Source organism: Coturnix japonica, chromosome 24, assembly GCF_054131305.1.
Source record: "Coturnix japonica strain WE chromosome 24, WE-NBRP24, whole genome shotgun sequence".
In the NCBI taxonomy this organism is placed as follows: domain Eukaryota; kingdom Metazoa; phylum Chordata; class Aves; order Galliformes; family Phasianidae; genus Coturnix; species Coturnix japonica.
In genome coordinates, this window is record NC_140686.1 from 7,206,344 (window position 1) to 7,227,528 (window position 21,185).

Consider the following 21,185-nt stretch of genomic DNA (forward strand, 5'->3'; position numbering starts at 1 on the left):
CGTGGCATCATGGAGAAATCACACTCGAAATATTTTATTCCATTCTCCTTGTTACAGCTCGTTACACCCTATGCTCTCCCTGAAAGTTTCCGGGCTCCCCTGTCTTGTCCCCATTAAGGCTATCTTAGTGCTAGTGAGTCTGATGCTTTGCCCATGGTTGCACCCCAGCAGAAGGCTATTGCCAGGCTGAGGTGCCATGCACACATAAAAGGTGGGCTGCTGCCAAGAAAAAGGTGGAGGTTCAGGCAGAGATCCCACTACAACATGCTAGTGCACAGTTCTCTGGCCTTTGCAATGCAAGGGGATGGGGACAGCATTTGTGTGAGATGCAACGTGGTAAATAGTTTACTCAGCCTTGAGGTTGACCAGAAGGAGGAGGAGAAGAGGCTGAGCAGCATTAAGGAGTGTGAGAGGGAGACTGTTTGGTGGTTCTGGTCCCTATCGGCACTGAGATCTAGGCAGCCAGCTGAGACTCCACGTGAAGCAGGTCTCCCCCTACCGACCCTCTAAACTGGGAGGTCTGTTGCCTCCCAGGAGCCTGCTTTGAAGACATAGGGAAGAATCTTTATTCCCTAGACGGCCCTCAGATTAATATCCCATATTGTTGTTTAAGGTAGGCATTGATGACATGGGAAGAACTTCTCTAAGGACTATGCAAAAGAACTTCAGTGCCTTGGGTTGACAGGTCAGGGGCTAGGCAGCACATCTACCATGGCTGGTAGATGAAAGCAGGCAGTGCTGTTGTTAGAAGTGCACAAGTGCTTTTGAGTACCCATGGGAAAAAGGTAACCAAGACCAGGTGAAGACATGATGCAGGTAGGAAGGTGGGCAAAGTGGCCAAGCTGATTAGGTGACCAGAAACATGATGAATATAATCCTAATGGCACAACACTGCTTTTGTGACTCAGAAGAATGAAAGGAGTGATGAAGTGAAAGAAGCAGAAAGGACCTGTGGACTGCAGTGATGTTCCAGAACTGTTTAGGAGCAGCCCAGAGCCATTCCAGCTCCTGCCAGCCCTGAGGCTCCTGCAGCCGTGGCTGTGCACAGGGAGGAGATTTTTGTTAGAGCTCTGCAAGATTTCCTGTTCCCGTGTCAACTGCACAGAAGTAGTGCGCTGAGTTGTGTGGGTGCAGGGTGTGTAGAGACAGAAAGGACACAGATTGGGAATTGTCTCGAGAAACTGTAGCTCGACCCCTCAACGCAGGGCTGTATCTAATATATGAGCCAGTGCTGATAGAGGACAGCCACTCGAGATGGCCACTGAGTGCCTGACGGTACCACAGTACATGATAATCTCTGAAGCTGAAGCTGGATCCACGGCAATAGAGCTGCACAGACTCTCCAGCTACTCGCACACCTCCTCCAGAAGCTTCCAGTCTGAACTGTGCACATACTCCTGAAGAAAGACAGCAACAGGAGCCAGGCATTGCACATCCATGGAAGGAGAACGTTCCCCACCCAACACCCACAGTCCATAAACTCAAAACCTCTCTCCTGCCAAAGCCCCAGGCCAGGAGCACTGCCCCAGACGCCCTCCTCCTCGAGGCTCAGCCTGGTCCACTCCCGCAGCATCCATGTCCTCACGCAGCCTCCCTTTCCCACGCACAACAGCCGCTCCCCGGCACTGAAGGCGAGTTCCTGGCCTCAGCGCCCCCGCGGGGCAGCAGCACGAGCCGCGCCCAGCCCCGGCCTCGCCGCCCTCCGTGCCCGCCTCTCACCTGCCGGCCCCAAGGCCAAGGCCAGCAGCCACGGCCCCAGCCCGGCCACCATCGCGCCGCGCCTCTGCCGTCTGCCCGGTAGGCGGACAGGAGCAGAGCGGGACGGTGACCACCTAGGTGACAGCGTCCACCGCTCGGCCCGGCCCGGCCCCGCGGCCCCTTCGGCGGAGGACGGGGCGGTGCGCGGAGCAGCGCGAGAGCCAGGGGCGGAGCGCGGCGACACGGGGCTCGGAGGCTCCGGGCCGTGAGCTGATCCCCGCGCAGTTTTCCGTGCAAGAGGGGCCCGGGCCTCGGCCAGACTCAGCACGGCTGCCCCCAAGCACGGGCTCATTGATCCACATCTACTCACTGATCTCATACTTTCTAAAGTTTACCAGAGGGATGCTGTGGGAGACAGCATCAAAAACAGTGTTGAAGTCAAGTGACATGGAGATGACATCCAGAACAAGATCTTCCATCACCTTCCCAGGGACAGTGGAGAGGCTGACTGTTCTGTATTTTCCTAGATCCTCTTTCTTTTTTTTTTTTCTTTTTTTCTTTTTTTTTAACCTCTTTTGAAGATTGGGGTGACACTGCCTGTCCTTCAGTCTTCAGGCACCTCTACCACTGTCAAAGAGATTTTAAACATGACAGCAATTCAGCAGTAACTTCTGCCAGTTACCTCAGCACATGTGGGTGAATCCTATCAGAACCCACTCTTTTATGTGCATTTATCTTGGCTCTATGACTATACCAACCTCAATGTAAGGCAACTCATCCTTTCCTCAGACTCCTTTCAGTGTATGCAGTTCCCAAGGGCAGTCTTAGTGGTAAAGTCTGAAACAACTAATACATTCAGTATCACTTCTTTCTCAGCATCCTCTGCTACCAGGGCACCTACCTCTTTCAGTAGTGGATTTACATTTACCTTAGTCTTCCTCTTAGTACTGACACAATTAGAAAAACCTTTCTTGATATCCTTGATCTCCTTTGCCAGATTTAATTCCCAGTGTTGCACCCCTGCAGGCCCTGACAACATTTTTGTATTCCTCCTAAATGGGCAGGCCCTTCTATCACTCTTTTATCACACTCCATAAACTTTCTTCTTGTCTTTCAGTGGAGCTGTGATCTCCTTTCTTATCCATGCAGGCCTCTGAAATCACATCAAAGCTATTTACCCACTACTTTGCTTTCAGAGGCATGGAAAGGTGGCCCATGGTTGTTGATGGAAGCTGGCTATGCTGTACCTAGAACCCTATTGTTTTGAATGCACAATGAAGAGATGCAAGAACAGATATAGATGGGTTTCAGGGAGCATGGCAAAGTGTCAAAGCTGATGTGGTGATGGGAAGTACAATGAACCAAAATCTCAGGTTTCAACACTGCCTTAGGGACACATGAGGAGGAAAGGAGTAGTGAAAGAAATGAAGCTCTTGTAGAAGGACCAGTAAACTCTGTGATGTGCAGAGATGCCCCTTCACTTCCCAGGAGCAGCCCAGAGACACTCCAGATCTTTCCATCCAGTTTACCTGTGCTTGGTGTGTGAACAACCATGTTTTTTCTCACTGATCCTGCTACACAGGAGCAGTGCAGTCACAATAGACCACTTTTCTCTTGGCATCCACCAGTTGCACAGACTTTTTCCTTCAATTTCACATTTACTGCTTTGGATTATAGTGCGCTCAGAAAGTTGCTCGTTATTGCCTACCAAGCAATGGAAATGTGCTCAGACTGGGGACAAACAGGTGGAGGTCAACCTAAAGTCAATGTGGTGAAGCTGATGATGGAAAAATGAGGAGGAATTCAGTGCTCTAAATGGTCAACTCAGGCTCCTATCATGCAAGCCCAGAACAACATTAGCAAATATTAAGGAGTTCTTGTGAAAGAAGGAATAACTATGTCAATGTACTGCATATGTACTCCTTAACTGTCTAAATGTAGCACTGGAACTCTCAGAGCATGTGCTTGATTTATCATGTATTATGAGGAATAAAGGAGAGTCAGCTCTCTCATACCATAATGTAGATAGAGAATTTTCTTCCCTGATTTCACATGATAATAGGAGATCTGCTGCATCTCCTATAATCATCATCGTGACTTCTCTGGAGCCACTCCAAGCAGCCAATGTCATTCTCATACCCATGTTCCCAAAATACAATGCAGTAATCACAGAATCACAGAATCACAGAATCACAGAATTACCCGGGTTGGAAGGGACCTCAAGGATCATGTAGTTCCAACCCCCCTGCCTAGCAGGGCCACCAAACATACACATTTACTAGATCAGGTTGCCCAGGGCCCCGTCCAACCTGGTCTTGAACACCTCCAAGGACGGGGCATCCACAACCTCACTGGGCAGCCTGTTCCAGGACCTAACCACCCTTCTAGTAAAGAACTTTCCCCTAACATCCAACCTAAATCTTCCCTCCTTCAACTTAAAAACATTTCCCCTAGTCCTGCTATTATCAGCCCTTTCGAAGAGTTTACTCCCCTCCTGGGAGTAAGTTCCCTTCAGGTACTGAAAGGCTGCAATGAGGTCACCCCGCAACCTTCTCTTCTCCAGGCTGAACAAACCCAACTCCCTCAGCCTGTCCTTATAGGGGAGGTGCTCCAGCCCCCTGATCATCTTTGTGGCCCTCCTCTGGACCCTTTCCAAAATCTCCATATCTTTTTTGTACTGAGGGCTCCACACCTGGACACAGTACTCCAGATGGGGCCTCACAAGAGCAGAGTAGAGAGGGACGATCACCTCCCTATCCCTGCTGACCACCCCTCTCCTGATGGAGCCCAGGATCCCATTTGCTTTCCGGGCTGCCAGAGCGCACTGCTGGCTCGTGTTAAGTTTCTCATCTATCAGGACCCCTAGGTCTTTTTCAGCCGAGCTGCTCTCAAGGACAACTCCTCCCAGCCTGTACAGGTGCCTGGGGTTCTTCCGGCCCAAGTGCAAAACCTTGCACTTTGCCATGTTGAACCTCATTAGGTTCACCCGAGCCCAGCTTTCCAGCCTGTCAAGGTCCCTCTGAATGGCATCCGTTCCCTCCACCGTATCGACTGCACCACTCAGCTTGGTGTCATCAGCAAACTTGCTGAGGGTGCACTCCATTCCCTCATCGATGTCATTAATAAAGATGTTAAAGAGCACCGGTCCCAAGACAGACCCTTGAGGGACGCCGCTCGTTACCGGCCTCCACTTGGACATAGAGCCATTGACCACCACCCTCTGTCTGCGGCCTTTCAACCAATTGCTTATCCATCTAGTTGTCCACCCATCAAATCCACCTCCCTCCAATTTGGAGATGAGGATGTGATGGGGGACCATGTCAAAGGCCTTGCTCAGGTCCAGGTAAATGACATCAGTTGCCTTCCCTTCATCCACCAACGCCGTCACTCCATCATAGAAGGCCACAAGATTAGTTAAGCATGACCTTCCCCTGGTGAAGCCATGCTGGCTGTCTCGGATCACATGCTCGTTCTTTATGTGATCAAGCATGTTGTCCAGGAGGATCTGTTCCATAATCTTCCCAGGCACAGAGGTGAGACTCACCGGCCTGTAGTTACCCGGGTCCTCCCTGCTCCCCTTCTTGTAAATGGGAGTGACGTGACCCTTCCTCCAATCATCCGGGACCTCACCTGACAGCCACGACTTCTCAAATATGATGGAGAGCGGCTCAGCAACCACCTCAGCCAGCTCCTTCAGGACCCTGGGATGCATGCCATCTGGCCCCATAGACTTATACTCATTCAGTCTAAGGAGCCACTCTCGGACTTGCTCTACCCTTACAGTGGCGAGGGATTTACCTCCTTGGTCCCCACACAGAGGTATGGTGGTGCAAGACTTAGGGACGTAATCCACATGACCTTTCATTACAGAGGAATAAATAGTTGGAACCACCACCCTTGACCTCCTGGCTACACTTCTTTTGATGCATATCCTTCTTCTGATCCACCTCCTACTGCACTTCTTCAAGTTATCCCATCAAACCTCCATGATTCAACAGCTTTGCAACCTGGCCATGGAGGAAAAACAGGGTCACACTAAACTGGAGGCCCAGTTAATGTGCACTAGATTACAGTCCAACATGCAGCATCTGAGGCTTCCAGAATACCTCAATTTTCATCTCAAATTTTCTGATCCCTTGAACCACACTTTCTTCCACTGGATACTATTACATACATGGGGAAGGCCTGTTTTCTGCACCTTGGTTGCATGACACCACCTAAATCTCGGCTGCTAGAAAGATGCAGTGAGAATTCTGGATACTCTTATCAGTCACTTTTTGTTCCACAACTGAAGAGGACTACTAGGACTACTAGGATACTGCTGGTATCAGGCCACACAAACATAAGAAGCATTGTAGTTATAAGTACATGGGCTGCTCCACAAGCAATACCACCTGTCTTACTACATTGGCATGCAAGGACAGCGGAGGATGTTGGCATTATGGCAGTGTATGTTGAACTTCCACCAGTATTCCATTACCTTTTGTTGCTGTGTAACATGTGATAACAGAGGGGCAGTCAGACAGAATGGAGTCTAACATGGAAGTGCATAGGAAGCAAAGGTGTGAAGCTGAATAGCTCCGTGAGGAACAAATCACACTTTGCCCTTCACTGACACCTGCTGAACATTTATGGAGACCAAACAGAGAATGTGAGCTCATTAGGCAGTGGATTTTGTGTTTTAGTAGAAGCAACACTGACAGGACAGGCAAGCCACATTCCAGAAGGCTATGCACATCTGTCATACCATGAAATGAAGAGATCCTAGATCAGCTCATTGATATGAATCAGTGGATTATGAACAGGAAGCTGGGTGCAGAGCTGTATATTGGATTGCATGCAATGAACACAATAATGTCTGAGATAGAATATAGCATAGTTTGCACCAGGAGGAATCTATGAAGACTCACACGGGAACAGTGTAAGCAAGTTTATCAGGAACAAGTGAACCCATACGAGGCTCAAGGTGACAATTTCCTGAATCACATCATTAACACTGATGAGATGTGGACACTACAGTCACGCTGCAGGAGAGAAGGGCGGGGAAAATGGGGAACCCACATAGATTCAGATTGCACAGAAGTAGAGGGGCTCCAGATCACCCCACTGCTCCAGGCACTCATGTACCCACGTAGCTCACCCATTGGTTCAGACTGTAACCCTGGAATTCCACTACACCTGGTTTTAGGACTCAGGAAGAGGAGAGGAGTGGGAAACGGAAGGAGCTCTTACAGAAAAGGCTATCAGAGGTGTGCAGTGATGTTTCCTCACTGTCCAGGAGCAGCCCAGAGCCATTCCAGCTCCTGCCAGCCCTGAGGCTCCTGAAGCTGTGGCTGTGAACAGGGAGAGGATTTTGTTAAAGCTCTACTGGATTTCCTGTTCTCGTGTGAACAGCACAGAAGTAGTGCGCTGAGTCTTGAGGGCGCAAGGAGTGTAGTGACAGAGAGCACACAGATCGGGAATTGTCACGAGATACCGAGGCCCGACCCTGAATATCAGGGCTTAATCTATGAATATGTGAACTAATGTCAATAAAGGACAGCCACTTGAGACGGCCACTGAATGCCTGACGGTACCACCGAATACTATAATCCCTGAGGTTGAAGCCGGATCCCTGGCAGGAGAGCTGCACAGAGTCCCCAGCTGCTCGCACCCCTCCTCCAGATGCTTCCAGTCTGAACTGTGCACACACACCTGAAGAAGGACAGCAACAGGAGCCAGGTATTACACATTCTGGCAGGAGGACGTTCCCCAACAACCACAGAGCACAAACTCAGAGCTGTGAACCTCCTCCTTCCTGCCCAAAGCCCCGGGACAGGGGCACTGCCCCAGCCGCCCGTGCCCGCCTCTTACCTGCCGGCCCCAAGGCCAAGGCCAGCAGCCACGGCCCCAGCCCGGCCACCATCGCGCCCCGCCGCGCCTCTGCCGTCTGCCCGGGAGAAGGACAGGAGCAGAGCACAGCCGCGCTCGGGTCGCGGCGAGACAGCACCCACGGGGCGGGCAGGGGGCGGGGCGCGAGGCAGAGCTGGGGTAGAGGCGGAGCGCGGCGTCTCGGTACTCGGATGCTCCGGACCCTGGGCTGATCCCCGTGCTTTTTTCCGTGCACGAGGGTCCCGGGTCTCAGCCAGCTATAGCACGGCTGCCCCCACGCATGGTCTGCCGGTCGGCAGCCTCTCCCTGCACGTGCTTTCCGAAGCCCTGCGCTGAAATCCCTACATGGCCGTGCCCCCTCCCCTGACATAGGAACACGAGGCACCATATAGAAAACTCCCTCGAAATCTTTTACCCCATGCTCGCTCTTTCAGATGAACATAGATGTGCTGTTCCTCACTGCTCTGCTCTCTTCCCCCTCATCCCTTCTATGCTACTTGATTCCCACTAGTCTGGTTGACCCTGAGAGACCTCACCTGGCTTGGGTGTACCATCCCAGTCCCGTCCTCTCCTCACTTGACTTCCTTCACATCCCTGTCTTTTCTCAGATATGCTTGGGCTCTGGCTCTGCTTGTTCCTCAGCAAAACACTTGGTGCAACTTGGAAGGGTAGAAGACACTTTTAAATCCTCCTAAGGCTTCAGCTGAGAGTCATCTTTGTCTGAGGTCCCATTGTGAGATGAGACTCTTTGGTTCCAATCTTTAGCACAGGCCAGGTCAGATTGCAAGTACCATCTAATGGGGGAAAGTTAGCTAATTCTGTTCTGGTAGAATGGATGGTGTTTCTGGGACACGCAGGTCTGGAAAGTCCAAGTTGTTTTCTGGTGTGATTGTGATGTGAATGTGCAATGAAAGCATTAGAAGTAAGTGGTCTAAGACTACCATGGGCCCCTACCATGCATGCTCAGAATCACAGAAACACAGAATCATTGTGTTTGGAAGCGACCTCCAGAGATCATTGAGTCCAACCCTCCTGCCAAAGCAGGTTCCCTACACCAGGTTGCACAGGTAGGCATCCAGGCAGGTCTTGAATATCTACAGAGCTGGAGACTCCAACAACACCCCTGGGCAGCCTGTTCCAGTGCTCCGTTACCCTCACTGTAAAGAAGTTCTTGTGCACATTCATGTGGAATTTCCTATGCTTCAGTTTCTGCCCGTTTCCCCTTGTCCTGTCTCCACACACTGCTGAAAAGAGTCTGGCCTTGCCACTTTGCCCCCCACACCTTAGAAATTTATAGACCTGGAACAGGTCCCCTCTCAGTCAGGGATCTGCAGAAGGTGGAGGAGCCCATTGGAACAGGAGATCTGAGGGTGGGAAAAGAAGCAGTAGAGTGTAGAGCTGGGCTACTGTAGGGTACCCTGAGACACTCAGGGCTGTCTCAGCATAGCAGGACATGCCCTCTACAGCCCCCAAACCTTGCCCAGGGCATCCTCCATACCCTGTTTGTTGGAGTCCCCAACAAAAATCCCTCCTGGCCTCAGCGTGCATATATGAGCATATGTACATGGGTTCATGTACATATATGTACATGATTAACAATGTAGGTAAGAGACTACTTATATGTCCAGGGGAAAATAAACTCTGCAGTACAGCTCCTTGTGCTGCACTACTCTAGGACTCCCCAGACAGTGAGGTTTCAAAATTCAGCTCTGGTTCTCTGTGTTATATATTTAGTCCTTAATGTTTATTGTGTTTCTTCTGAACAAACTCTTTTCTCATTTCTTTCTACTGTAAGAGAGACTGGGAAGACAGGAAGAACATTAGCAACATGTTCAGCTAGCACATGCTTGTGTGAGACTGCTGCTACAGCAATGTCTGTTCTCTTTTCTGAGAAAAGCAGCCCAGATGAGACTTAGGAAACTTTATTGAAGTCCACCAAAAAATACTTGGCTGGATTTAGACCTTCTTCCTTTCTGTTGTAAGATGAAGAGGCTTGTGGTTCACTGTACTGACGCCAGTCCCTCTGAATTAAGACTCAAACAGAGTCAAGGTGTGATCAAACAAGAGCGTGCCTTTGTTTATTAACTGATGAGCAGGTGAGAGAGGGAAAGAAAAGAGGAGGGAAAAAAAAGGAAGGGAAAGAAAAATGAGAAAGGGAAAGGGAGAGGGACAGAGAAAGGGAGAGAAGGAAAAGGGAAATGGAAAGGAGTCACTACTGCAGATCCCACAATATCCTGAAGGTCCTTCCACCTTGATCTCTTTCTAGAGATCACTGTTGGCAGTGAGGATGGAAATGCCTTTGATGCCGTATGACAGTACCTCCTACTTTGGCCAGGAGCTGCTGCCAGATGGAGTGGTGTCGCAAGCCATGCACATGCCATACTGCCATGCTTCTCCCTTTGCGTGGTGATCATGAAGGGCTGTGGTAGTAGGGGAGGACCCAAGACTGCCTTAAGCAAGGTACCTAACTCCTGGCTTCCCCATTGCACTTGTGTTTGTTTTACATCTTTCACAATAATGTTACAGAATAGCTTTGGTCCTCAGGTCTTCACAAGATCATTACAGTTTGTCTCAACTGATTGGAAAGGGAGAGAATTCACAATGTTACAGTTCTGTATAGTGTTGTCAGAGTCTGAGCAAGAAAGAAACACGCCACTTGTATTCCCATGCTTTCCTTTGTTGTTCTGCCTGTGATTCAATCCCTGTGTCCTTTTCCTTATTCCACACCATTTGCATAATGATCAGGCTCCACATAAAGTATATATATCCCCTGAGCATCTTTATACCCAACACATAAATGCATACATTCTCATTAACCACTATTTCCTGTCTCTTAACAGATACACCCTTCCTGAACTACAGGCTTCTCTCATTTCCCAAAACATCCATAAGAACGGTGTAACAGCCTCATCTGTCAAGGTGGTCACTCAGGACATGAGAAGCAGCATGTTCAATTCCTGGATGCCAACATCAGCTTTATCTGAGTCATTGCTGCACTCAACTTAGTAGGTTCCTTGACAAGTTCACTGTTTCTTGATTTCAGTTAATGTCTTCTGCAGTGCTTTCCTACAACATATAACTCTAATTATAGTTTAGCTTTACCTAAGGTTAAATCTCATTGAGGTACACGCCAGATCTTCCCAACCTTCTACATCATCCAGAATAGCTAATTCTCTCAGCTACTGGATACCTCTCTCTATGGAAATTACTTACTTGGTAATTCACAGTATTTTCCTTGAAGGGTTACCTTTCTCTCACATTTGGCAGGAATCATCTCCAGAGGCTGAGGACTAGTGCCTACTTTTCCAGTCACTCTGCTAAGGTCCTTTACCTTAGAAAGAGATCTCAGATACTGGACCTTTTCCTAGCATCAGAGAAGCCAGTGGTAACATGTTCACTTGGAGGATGGCTGAAATCATTGTGCCTATTTCACAGATCACTAATGGATAAAGATTGTGGGATTTCTGACTCATTCACGAATTCTGTCTCTTCCCCATTCTGTTCTTGCTCTGCTGCAGAGCAGCCTGCCTTTTCTGATTCTTCCTTCCGTTCCTTCTTAGCAGAATCTTATTGTCCCTTACCATAATGAGATGACTTCTGGTACAGCTGTTTCTTCTTGACTAGAAAGGCGACTAATACCACAGATGGTTGGCTCCTTGGTTTATCCACAACATTGCTTTTTCATCCTCAGACCCAGAGACCTTCAGTTTCCCTTGAGGGTGCTGAATAGAGTTGAATAGAGCTCAAATAAACATGCTTGAATTAGATGCAATTTGGCTGTAATTTGCAGGGAGTTGGGTCTATTTCTCTGTCCAGATTCATGAAAACTACTTGCTGCCTCCTGGGTAGTTGTAGTGCAATTAACACAAAGTGACCAAGCAAGCTATAGCCTGGGAGCAGAGTAGGAAAGAAGTTGGGTTTTTTTGGGTTTTTTTGTTTGTTTTTTTTTTAAACAACTAGAAACACTCTCAACCTTTCTTTTACTATATTCTTAAGGCTGTCTCCTAAGGAAGGACCTTGGGCACATTGCAGGAACCTCAGTAACCCCTTTGTTGCCAGCAACTCTACAGGGCTGGAGCTGCAGGAGACTTCCCAGCCCTTGCTCTGGAGTAAGTGAAGTAAGTCCTTGCTCTGGAGAGGCCTACTGGGATGCTTCTGGTACCAGGCTACATAAATAGAGGAAGCATTGGAGCAGTAAGAATATTACAGGGTCTATGTGTGCCTTGCTTGCCCTCATACTGCAGGCCTCAGTGCTTGTATCCCATTACCCTGAAATGCACATCAAGCCACAACCAGGCTGTTCATCCACTGCCATTCTGCCATTCTTTTTTGTTCTCATGGAATTGGCTGAGCGATGGATTGGTGATGGGATTGGCGTCAATGCAAACAGGCAGTGCTGCTTCTAAAGCCCAAGTGATATGAGTGTCAAAGGGAAGAAGGGGACAAAGGGCAAGCAGAGAGGGTCTGCAGGCAAGGAGAGTGGCCAAGCTGATTTGGCAGCAAGAAATACACTGAGCATCTTTCTCAGCTCACAGTCCTGCCTTTAAGAGTCAGGAGCATGAAAGAAGTGGTAAAGGGAAAAGAGATCTTGCAGAAAGGACAGGGCTATCTGTGCAGTGATGTCTTCTTACCTCATGGAAGCAGCCCAAAGCTGCCACAGCTCTCAGTAGCCCTGCAGATCATGCACCCTTGTCCATGGCTTCCTGGTAAGGGCTTTTTGTTAAACATCAGTTGGATTTCCTGTCACAGTGCAAGGCCACAAAAGTAGCGAGCTGAGTCCCCAGGATGCAAGTGGTGAAGGGACAGAGATGCCACAGCTTGGGAATTGTTCCGGAAGACGGTGGCTCGACCTTCCACTGCTGTCCCATATTTCTTCGTAGTACCAGCCTGGCTGCCGATGAATGACACCCATTCAGGAATGCCTCCGGGGGTCTGACGGTACCAGTGTATGTCATAGACACTGAAGCTAAATCCAGATGTCTGGCAGAGCAGGGACACAGAGTCCCCAGATGCTCGCACATCTCCACCAAACTCTACCAGTTGCCACTGGGTGCACACTCCTGGACAAGGACAGCAAAAGGAGCCAGGTCAGTATGCATCCACGGCAGCCATCCCGACCCCACAGATCATAAACACATGAGAGGTGAACCTCCTCTCTCCAACTCAAGCCCCAGGTAAGAGGCATTGCTCCTGCAAAAAGAGGATGCTCCAGCAGCATCCATGTCCCCACACAGCCTCCCTCTCCCACGCACAACAGCCGCTCCCCGGTACTGAAGGCGAGCTCCAGGCTTCAGCGCCCCCGCGGGGGAGCAGCGAGAGCCTCGCCCAGCCCCGGCCTCGCCGCCCTCCGTGCTCGCCTCTCACCTGCCGGCCCCAAGGCCAAGGCCAGCAGCCACGGCCCCAGCCCGGCCACCATCGCGCCCCGCCCCGCCGCACCACTGGAGTCTGCCGGGGGGGGCGGACAGGAGCAGAGCGGGGCTCCGCTCGGGCCGCTCCTCGTAGGGCCTTGGCGAAGCAGCGCCCACCGCTCCACCCGGCCCGGCCCCGCGGCCCCTTCGGCGGAGGACGGGGCGGGACGCAGGGCAGCGTGGGGGGCAGAGGCGGAGCTCGGCTACCCGGCACTAGGAGGCTCCGGGCTGATCCCCGTGCAGCCCTCCGTGCTCGGGGTGACCGGGCCTCGGCCAGACAGCACGGCTGCCCCCATGCACGGGCTCTCGGCCCGCACCTTCTCCTTGCCCGTGCCTCCCCGAGCCCCACACCGACATCCCTGCGCGGCCTCCCAGTCTTCCCTTGATGTGGCACCATGGAGATATAACGCTAGAAATCTTTTACCGCATGATCCTCGTTTCAACTCCACTGGGTTCTTTCCTCCTAAATCCTCACACATCACGCAGCTGTCAGGGGACCCAGGGCTGTCTCTCACAGTGGTCCCAGCATGTTGTAGAAACTGAGTGCACTGTTTTCTAGCTCCAGCCCACTGATTACTTGGAACACAGGTGTCATCAGAGTACCATAGAAAACACTATATGGCCAGAATGTAAAACTCCAGCTCTCTCAGCCTGTCTACATTGTTACATAGGCTATTATTTTGCACTGATATCAGAACATTAGTATAAGGACCACTATATTCCTTTAGCAAAAGAAATCAATGAGTGCTGGTTCTAAAATGTGATTAGTGTGTGAACAGTCTTGTTTTTTTCTCACAGATCCTGCTACACAGAAGTCACAATAGACTACTTTTCTCTTGGCATCGACCAGGTCCACTGACTTGTTCTTTCAATTTCACATTTACTCTTTTGGGTTAATAGTACAATAAGACAGAAAGCTGCTTCTTATTGCCTACCAAGCAATGGAAATGTGCCCTGACTGGGGACAAACAGGTAGAGGTCAGCCTAAAGTCACTGTGGTGAAGCTGATGATGGAAAATTGAGGAAGAAGTCAGCGCTCTAAGACTACGTCAGGCTCAACCATGCATGCCCAGAAGGATGTTAGCATATCAGTTCTAGGAAAGAATGAATACGTACGTCAATGTACTGCATATGTATGTCTTAACTGTCTAAATGTAGCACTGGAACTCTCAGAGCACATGCTTGATTTATCATATTGCTGGTATTTATTGAGATGAATAAAGTAGTGTTGGATCCCTAAAATCGCACCGAAGTTAGTTTTCTGCCCTGATTTCACATGACAATAAGATGAGCTGTGGTATCTCCACTGACCATCTTTGTGGCTCTTCTCTGGACCCACTCCAAGAAGTCAGTGTCGTTCATATCCCCATCTCCCCAGAAGTGAATCCATTATTACAGGTTAGCTTTCATAAGAGCACAACAAATGGTTGGAATCACCTCACACGACCTGCTGGCTACACTTATTCTGATGCACATCCTTCGTTTGAATCAACACTTACTGCACTTCTGCAAGCTGTCTCACCAAACCATTATGACTCAATAGCTTTGCAACATGGCCATGGAGGAAAATCTGGGCCATGCTAAACCCAAGGCCTAGTTAATGTGCACTAGATTACAGTTCAACATGCATCATATGAGGCCCCCAGAATACCTTTTTCATGTCAGATTTTTTGATCCCTTGAGCTACACTTTCTCCCATTGGATACTATTACATACATGGGAAAGGCCTGTTTTCTGCACCTCGGTTGCATTACACCATATAATTTGTGGCTACTAGAAAGAAACACTGAGAATTCTGGATTACTCTTATCACTCACTTTTTGGTCCACAGCTGCAGATCTGTTGCAGTGAGCTCTGCAGCCAATACTTCAGGGGACTACTAGGATACTGCTGGTATCAGGCCACGTAAATATAGGAGGCATTGTAGTTATAAGTACATGGGCTGCTCCACAAGCAATGCCACCTGTCTTACTATATTGGCATGCAAGGACAGAGGAGGATGTTGACATTATGGCAGTGTATGTTGAACTTCCACCAGTATTCCATTACCTTTTCTTGCTGCGTAACACGTGGTAACAGAGGGGCAGTCAGACAGAATGGAGTCTGACATAAAAGAGCATACAAAGCAAAGGTATGAAGCTGAATTGCACTATATGTACAGAATTTCAGGCCAGAGGAGAAGGCAACCATTCTTTTGCAATATGATAGGATCACACACCATATCAATTTGAAGGCCATGGTGCACATGGACAATTTTGACAGAACAGTTCTTCCACAACCATGATACAGTCTGTATATGGCACCTTCAGCTTTCCATCTGTTTGGGCTGACAAAAAATGAACTGTGTGGGTAACCATTTCTGGTAATAATGCCAGCATAACAGCTGTGAAACTGTGCTACAACTCCACCAGTGCCGTTATATATATATATATATATATATATATATATATATATATATATATATCAGGAAAAAAGGGCTCTTAATCATCACTAGTAAAATAGCATAACTAATATTGCTGACTGCGTTGAAAGATAATGTCATGCAGCTGTGATTCTGCTCAATCAAACAGTGTTATTATGCTCTTTTAAACTGTTACAGCATCTTCAGAATCAAATGTGAGACATATGCAGAGTAACCTATGTACACAGAAGGATCTCAGTTTGCCCAGTTTGCTGCAACACTACAGATTGTGTTTGCTGGATTACATCACTTTGAAATGCCCGTGAAACTACATGAGAGCTATTCACCCACTGCTTTGCTCATGGAGATATGTGGAAGAAGCCCATGTCTGGTGGAGGGAAGCAGGTGATGCTGTTGCTAGAAGTGCACAAGTGCTTTTGAGTATACAAGGAAGAAGTCGTCCAAGAGCAGGTGCAGACATGATGTAGGTAGGAAGGAGGGCAAAGTGGCCAAGCTGACTTGTTGACCAGAAACATACTGAATAAAATCTTCAGGTACCAACACTGCTTTTGTGATTCAGAAGAATGAAATGAGTAACCAAGTGAATGGAGACCTAGCAGAAAGGACAGGGTCACCTGTGGCTTGCAGTGATGTTCCAGCAATGTTTAGGAGCAGCCCAGAGACTTCCAGCTCCTGCCAGCCCTGAGGCTCCTGCAGCCGTGGCTGTGCACAGGGCGGGGATTTTTGTTAGAGCTCTGCAGGATTTCCTGTTCCCGTGCGAGCAGCACAGAAATAGTGTGCTGAGTCGTGTGGGTGCAGGGTGTGTAGAGACAGAGAGGACACAGATCGGGAATTGTCTCGAGAAACTGTAGCTCGACCCCGCACCTCACGGCTGTATCTAGTAGATGAGTCAGTATTGATAAAGGACAGCCACTTGAGATGGCCACCGGGTGCCTGACGGTACCACCAAACAGTTCCCAGTCTTGCACCGTATCCACGGCAGGAGAGCTTCACAGACTTCCCAGGTGCTTGCACACTTCCACCAGATGCTTCCAGTCTCCACTGTCCACACACTCCTGTGCGACAGCAAAAGGAGGCATTTAGTTCCTATTCATGGTAGCAGGTTGTTCCCCAGCTACGCTGATAACAAATAACCCAGAGACGTGTACACCCTCTCTCCTGCCAAAGCCCCAGGTCGAGGGACACTGCTCCAGCTGCCCTCCTCCTCGGGGCTATGCCAGGGCAGCTCCCGCAGCATCCGTGTCCCCACTCAGCCTCCCTCTCCTATACACAACAGCCGCTCCCAGGCACTGAAGGCGAGCTCCAGGCTTCAGCGCCCCCGCAGTGGCGCAGCTTGAGCCGCGCTCAGCCCCGGTCTCGCCGCCCTCCGTGCCCGCCTCTCACCTGCCGGCCCCAAGGCCAAGGCCAGCAGCCACGGCCCCAGCCCAGCCGCCATCGCGCCGTTACCGTCTGCCCGGGAGGCGGACAAGAGCAGAGCGGGACCGTGCTCGGGTCGCCCCTCCTCGGGCCGTGGCGGGTCAACGCCCACCGCTCCGCCCGGCCCGGCCCACCGCCCTTTCGGCGGAGGACGGGGCGGGCGGGGAGCGGGGCAGAGCGAGGGGCAGAGGCGGAGCGCGGCGCCCCGGCACTCGGAGGTTCCGGGCTCTGTACTGATCCATTTGCGGCTCTCTGTGCATGAAGGAGGATGCCCTGGCCTCGTTCAGAGACAGCACGGCTGCCCTCACGCACGGGCTCTCGTACTGCAGCCTCTCCTTTCACATGCTTCTCCGAGCCCCGCACAGGCATCCCTGCTTGACCTCCCTCCCCTCCCCTGACATAGCAATACCAAGCACCTTATGTAAAACTCCCTCGAAATCTTTTGCCCCGTGCTCGCTCTTTCAGCAGCACATCGATCCTCTGCGCTGTTCCTCACTGCTCTGCCCTCTTCTCTCTCATCCCTTCTACACTACTTGACTCCTGATAATCTGCAGGGCTGACCCTGAGAGACTTCACATAGCTTGGCTGTACCATCTCAGCCCCCTCCTCTTGTCACTTAGAATCACAGAATCACTCACATTGGCAAACCCTTGTGGGTCCAACCACAACCCAACCATAATACCCTAACTAACAACCCTCCACTTAATCATGTCCCTGAGCACCACATCCAAACAGCTTTTAAACACATCCAGGGATTGTGACTCAGACACCCCCATGTGTTTACCCTTTCTGTAAATAAGTTTTTCCTAATATGGAAAAACCTAAACTTACTCTAGTGAAGCTTGAGGTCATTTCCATTTGTCCTGTCACCTGTCACCAGTGAGAAGACACCACCCTGCTCTCACTGTAAGCACATTTCAGATTCTGGAAGATAGCAATAAAGGCTCCCCTCAGCCTCCTTCTCCCCAGACTAAACAGCCCCAGCTCCCTCAGCCCCTCCTCATAGGGCATATTCTTGAAGCCCTATACAGGCCTTGTTGCCCTTCTTTGGACCTGCTATTGCTCCTCAGTGTTCTTTCTGTACTGTGGTGTGCCCAAAACTACACACAGTACACCAGGTGAGGCCTCACCAATACTGAGTACAGGGGCAGGATAACTTCCCCAGTCCTACTCACTACACCTGTCCTGATACAAGCCAGGAAGCAATTACCCTACTTGATCACCTGGACACACTATTGGCTCATATTCAGCCAACTCCCCATCAGTATATCATATCATCAGTCACGTCCCTCTTCCTTCTCAGACATGGTTGGGCACCATGACTGGGATACAAGCATCTGGCCTTGCTTGTTCCTCACCAAAACACTTGGTGCAACTTGGAAGGGTGGGAGGACACCCTGAAACCCCCCCAAGGCTTCAGCTGAGAGTCATCTTCGTCTGAGGTCCCACTGGGAGTTGAGACTGTTTAGTTCCAATCTTTAGCACAATACAGGTCAGATTGCAAGTAGCATCTAATGAGGGAAAGCTAACTGTAATTCTGTTCTGGTAGAGGGGATGGTGTTTCTGGGACATGCAGGTCAGGAAAGTCCAAGTTGATGTCTGGCATGACTGTGATGTGAATGTGGAATGAAAGCACTTGGTTCAGGACAGGCAGACATCCAGACGGGTCTTGGATATCTCTAGAGGAGACTCCACAGCCTCTCTGGGCATCTTTTACAGTGCTTTTTCATCCTCACCATAAAGAAGTTCTCCTGCATAATTGTATGAAACATCCTATGTTCCATTTTTTGGCCACTGCTCCTTTTCCAATCACTATCCCCTCATCAAAAGATCTGGCCTTATCCAGTTGCCTTCCATAATACTGATGTTTATAAACACTGATCAGATCGCCTCCACATTTTCTGTTCTCCAGTGTGAACAAATCCAGGTTTCAGCCATTCCTCATATGGCAGGTACTCCAGGCTCTTCAGCATCTCTGTCGCCCCCCGCTGGACTCTTTCTAGGATATCCCTGTCTTTTTTTAACAGGGAAGCCCCACAGTCTCCTGGAAGCTTGAGGCAGAGTGACTGTAAAAATGTGTGGGAGAAACAGACATAGGGGTGTTGGTTGTTGCTCATCAGAACACGAGCCAGCAGTGTGCCCAGGTGCCCAAGAAGTCCAATGGATGGCATCCTGGCTTGTGGCAGAAATAGTGTTGCCTTCAGGAGTAGGGAGGCGATCATCCCCCTCTACTCAACACTGGTGAGGCCACAACTCTAGTACTGTGTTCAGTTTTGGGCCTCTCACTACAGCTGAGACATGGAGGCTCAGGAATGTGTCCTGAGAAGGGCAAGGAAACTGGTGAGGGGTCTGAAGCAAAAGTCTTATGAGGAGTGGCTGAGGGAACTGTGAGTGTTTAGTTTGGAGGAGGCTCAGGGGAGACCTTACAAGTGACCTGAAGGGAGGCTGTGGTGAGGTGGAGTTTGGCTTCTACTCCAGCATAAGTGGAAATTGGACTAGAGGGAATGGCCTAAAGTTGCACCAGAGGAGGTTCAGGTTTGATATTAGGAAAAAATTACTCGCCAAAAGAGTGGTCAGGCGCTGGAACGGGCAGCCAACTGAGGTGGCTGAGTCATCGTTCCTGGATGTATCATCATAGTATCATAGTATCATAGTATCATAGTATCATAGTATCATAGTATCATAGTATCATAGTATCATAGTATCATAGTCTCGTGCGGGTTGGAAGGGACCTTAGAGATCATCGAGTCCAACCCCCCGGGATTCGAGCTTCTGTGTAGCAGAGTGGCACTTCTACCACTTGCGCCACAGGGGGGATTCGACCCAGGGCCTCCGGTGTTGCAATGCAGCATTCCTACCACTTGCACCACCGGGGCAGGGAACATTCAGATGTAGTGCTAAGGGACATGAGACAGTGAGGAATGCTGGTGGTAGGTGGACAGTTGGACTGGATGATCTTGGAAATATTTTCCAAACCTGGTGATTCCATAAATCTAACTTGTCACAGTACTTGAGATGTGGCCTCATTGGGGTAGAGAGGGAGGATCACTTCCTTCGACCTGCAGGCTATGCTCTTCTGAATGCACCCTAGGATATCATTGGCCTTCTTGGCCACAGGGTCACACTGCTGGCTCATGGCCAACCTGTTCTCCATCAGGATACTCAATGGCACAGCAGTTCCCCAGCAGCAGTCATAGTGGGAAGTGCTGAAGCAAAGAATGCATTCAGTATCACCACTTTCTCAGCAGCCCCTTTCGCCAGAGCACCCATCTCTTTCAGTTGTGAACTAACATAACAGCTAGTCTTCCTTTACAACAGACATACTTAAAAATCCTTTCTTGCTTTCCTTGAACTCCTTTGCAAGATTTATATAGTAGTGGGCCTTAAACTTCTTTGTCACACCCCTGCAGGATCTGACAGAATTTCCATATTCCTCCCATGTGGTCAGGCTCTTTTTGCACATTTCCTAGAATTTCTTCATGCCTTTCAGTTCATCCATGAGCTCCTTTCTCCAGGCAGGCCTCCTTCCAACTTCCCAGTTTCTTACGCTTAGGCACGCTTTGATCTTGAGCTTGGCAGAACTGGTGTTTAACTGCCAACCAATTCTCTTGGGACCTCCCTCCTTCATGCACTCCAGCCCATGGAAATCATATAAGTAAGTCCTTGAGGAGGACTCAGAAATGCACCTGAAACCACACCAGACATATTCACTTACCCATGCCTTTGCTCTCTGATACACGGACAGAATGGCCCACAACTGTTGCTGGAAGCAGGCAAGGCTGTTGCTAGAACACAAAAGTTTATGGGTACCCAAGCAAAGAAGGAAACCAAGAACCGATCAGTCCAGATGGTCTGAGGGCAGGAAGGTAGAGTGGTTGATGTTTTGATAACCAGAAATATGCTGAACATAATCCCCACATTACAACACTGCTTACTGGAATCTGGAGGAGGGAAGGAGTAGTGAGTACAAAGGAGCTTTGCAGAAAGGGCAGGGCTGTCTGTGGAGTGCTCTGACATCCCATCACTCCCCAAGAACAGCATAGAGCCTCACCAGCAACTTCCAGCCCTGTACCTCCTGCAACCATGACTGTGTCCAGGAAGGGGTTTTTGTCAGATCTCTGCAACATATCCTGTTCCTGTGTGACAGCACAGAAGTAGCGTGCTGAGTCTTCAGGGCACAGGTTATGCAAGGACAGAGAGATTATAGCTTGGGAATTATCTCGAAACCCTTTCACACGACCCTTCACCTCAGGGCTCGATACAACATATGAGTCAGTGCTGATTCCAGACAACCATTTGAGATGGCCACCAGGTGCCTGACGATACCACCAAACACCTCCCAGTTTTACACCGTATCCATGGCAGGAGAC

General features: G+C 49.7%; 1 protein-coding gene and 2 gene segments (V, D, J or C); all 3 read right to left on the minus strand.

The window, feature by feature from the left end:
• Positions 1 to 11: 11 nt before the first annotated feature.
• LOC146757187 (uncharacterized) lies at positions 12 to 7,662 on the minus strand. The gene is made up of 5 exons (XM_085523644.1): positions 7,552 to 7,662; positions 7,062 to 7,392; positions 6,839 to 6,876; positions 1,720 to 2,082; positions 12 to 1,397 (listed from the first exon to the last, which is right to left on the minus strand). Exons 1-5 carry the CDS (start codon positions 7,601 to 7,603, stop codon positions 1,063 to 1,065), a joined length of 1,119 nt encoding a protein of 372 aa, XP_085379770.1. The 5' UTR covers positions 7,604 to 7,662; the 3' UTR covers positions 12 to 1,062.
• Positions 7,663 to 9,294: 1,632 nt separating this feature from the next.
• On the minus strand, positions 9,295 to 13,114 carry LOC107324940 (Ig heavy chain V region C3-like). The segment is given in 2 exon segments: positions 9,295 to 12,629; positions 12,934 to 13,114. Coding segments are annotated over 2 exon segments (369 nt in total).
• A 1,045-nt stretch (positions 13,115 to 14,159) lies between these two features.
• LOC107324947 (Ig heavy chain V region C3-like) lies at positions 14,160 to 20,524 on the minus strand. The segment is given in 2 exon segments: positions 14,160 to 16,454; positions 16,783 to 20,524. Coding segments are annotated over 2 exon segments (381 nt in total).
• Positions 20,525 to 21,185: the final 661 nt, after the last annotated feature.

Bases quoted from the DNA above. Each gene is read 5' to 3' on its own strand.
- LOC146757187 (XM_085523644.1), bottom strand. From the start codon at position 7,603: ATGGTGGCCGGGCTGGGGCCGTGGCTGCTGGCCTTGGCCTTGGGGCCG. The intron at 7,393-7,551 runs GTAAGAGGCGGG...GTCCTTCTTCAG, and splicing joins CTTGGCCTTGGGGCCGGCAG to GTGTGTGTGCACAGTTCAGA. The intron at 1,398-1,719 runs GTGAGAGGCGGG...GTCTTTCTTCAG, and splicing joins CTTGGCCTTGGGGCCGGCAG to GAGTATGTGCACAGTTCAGA.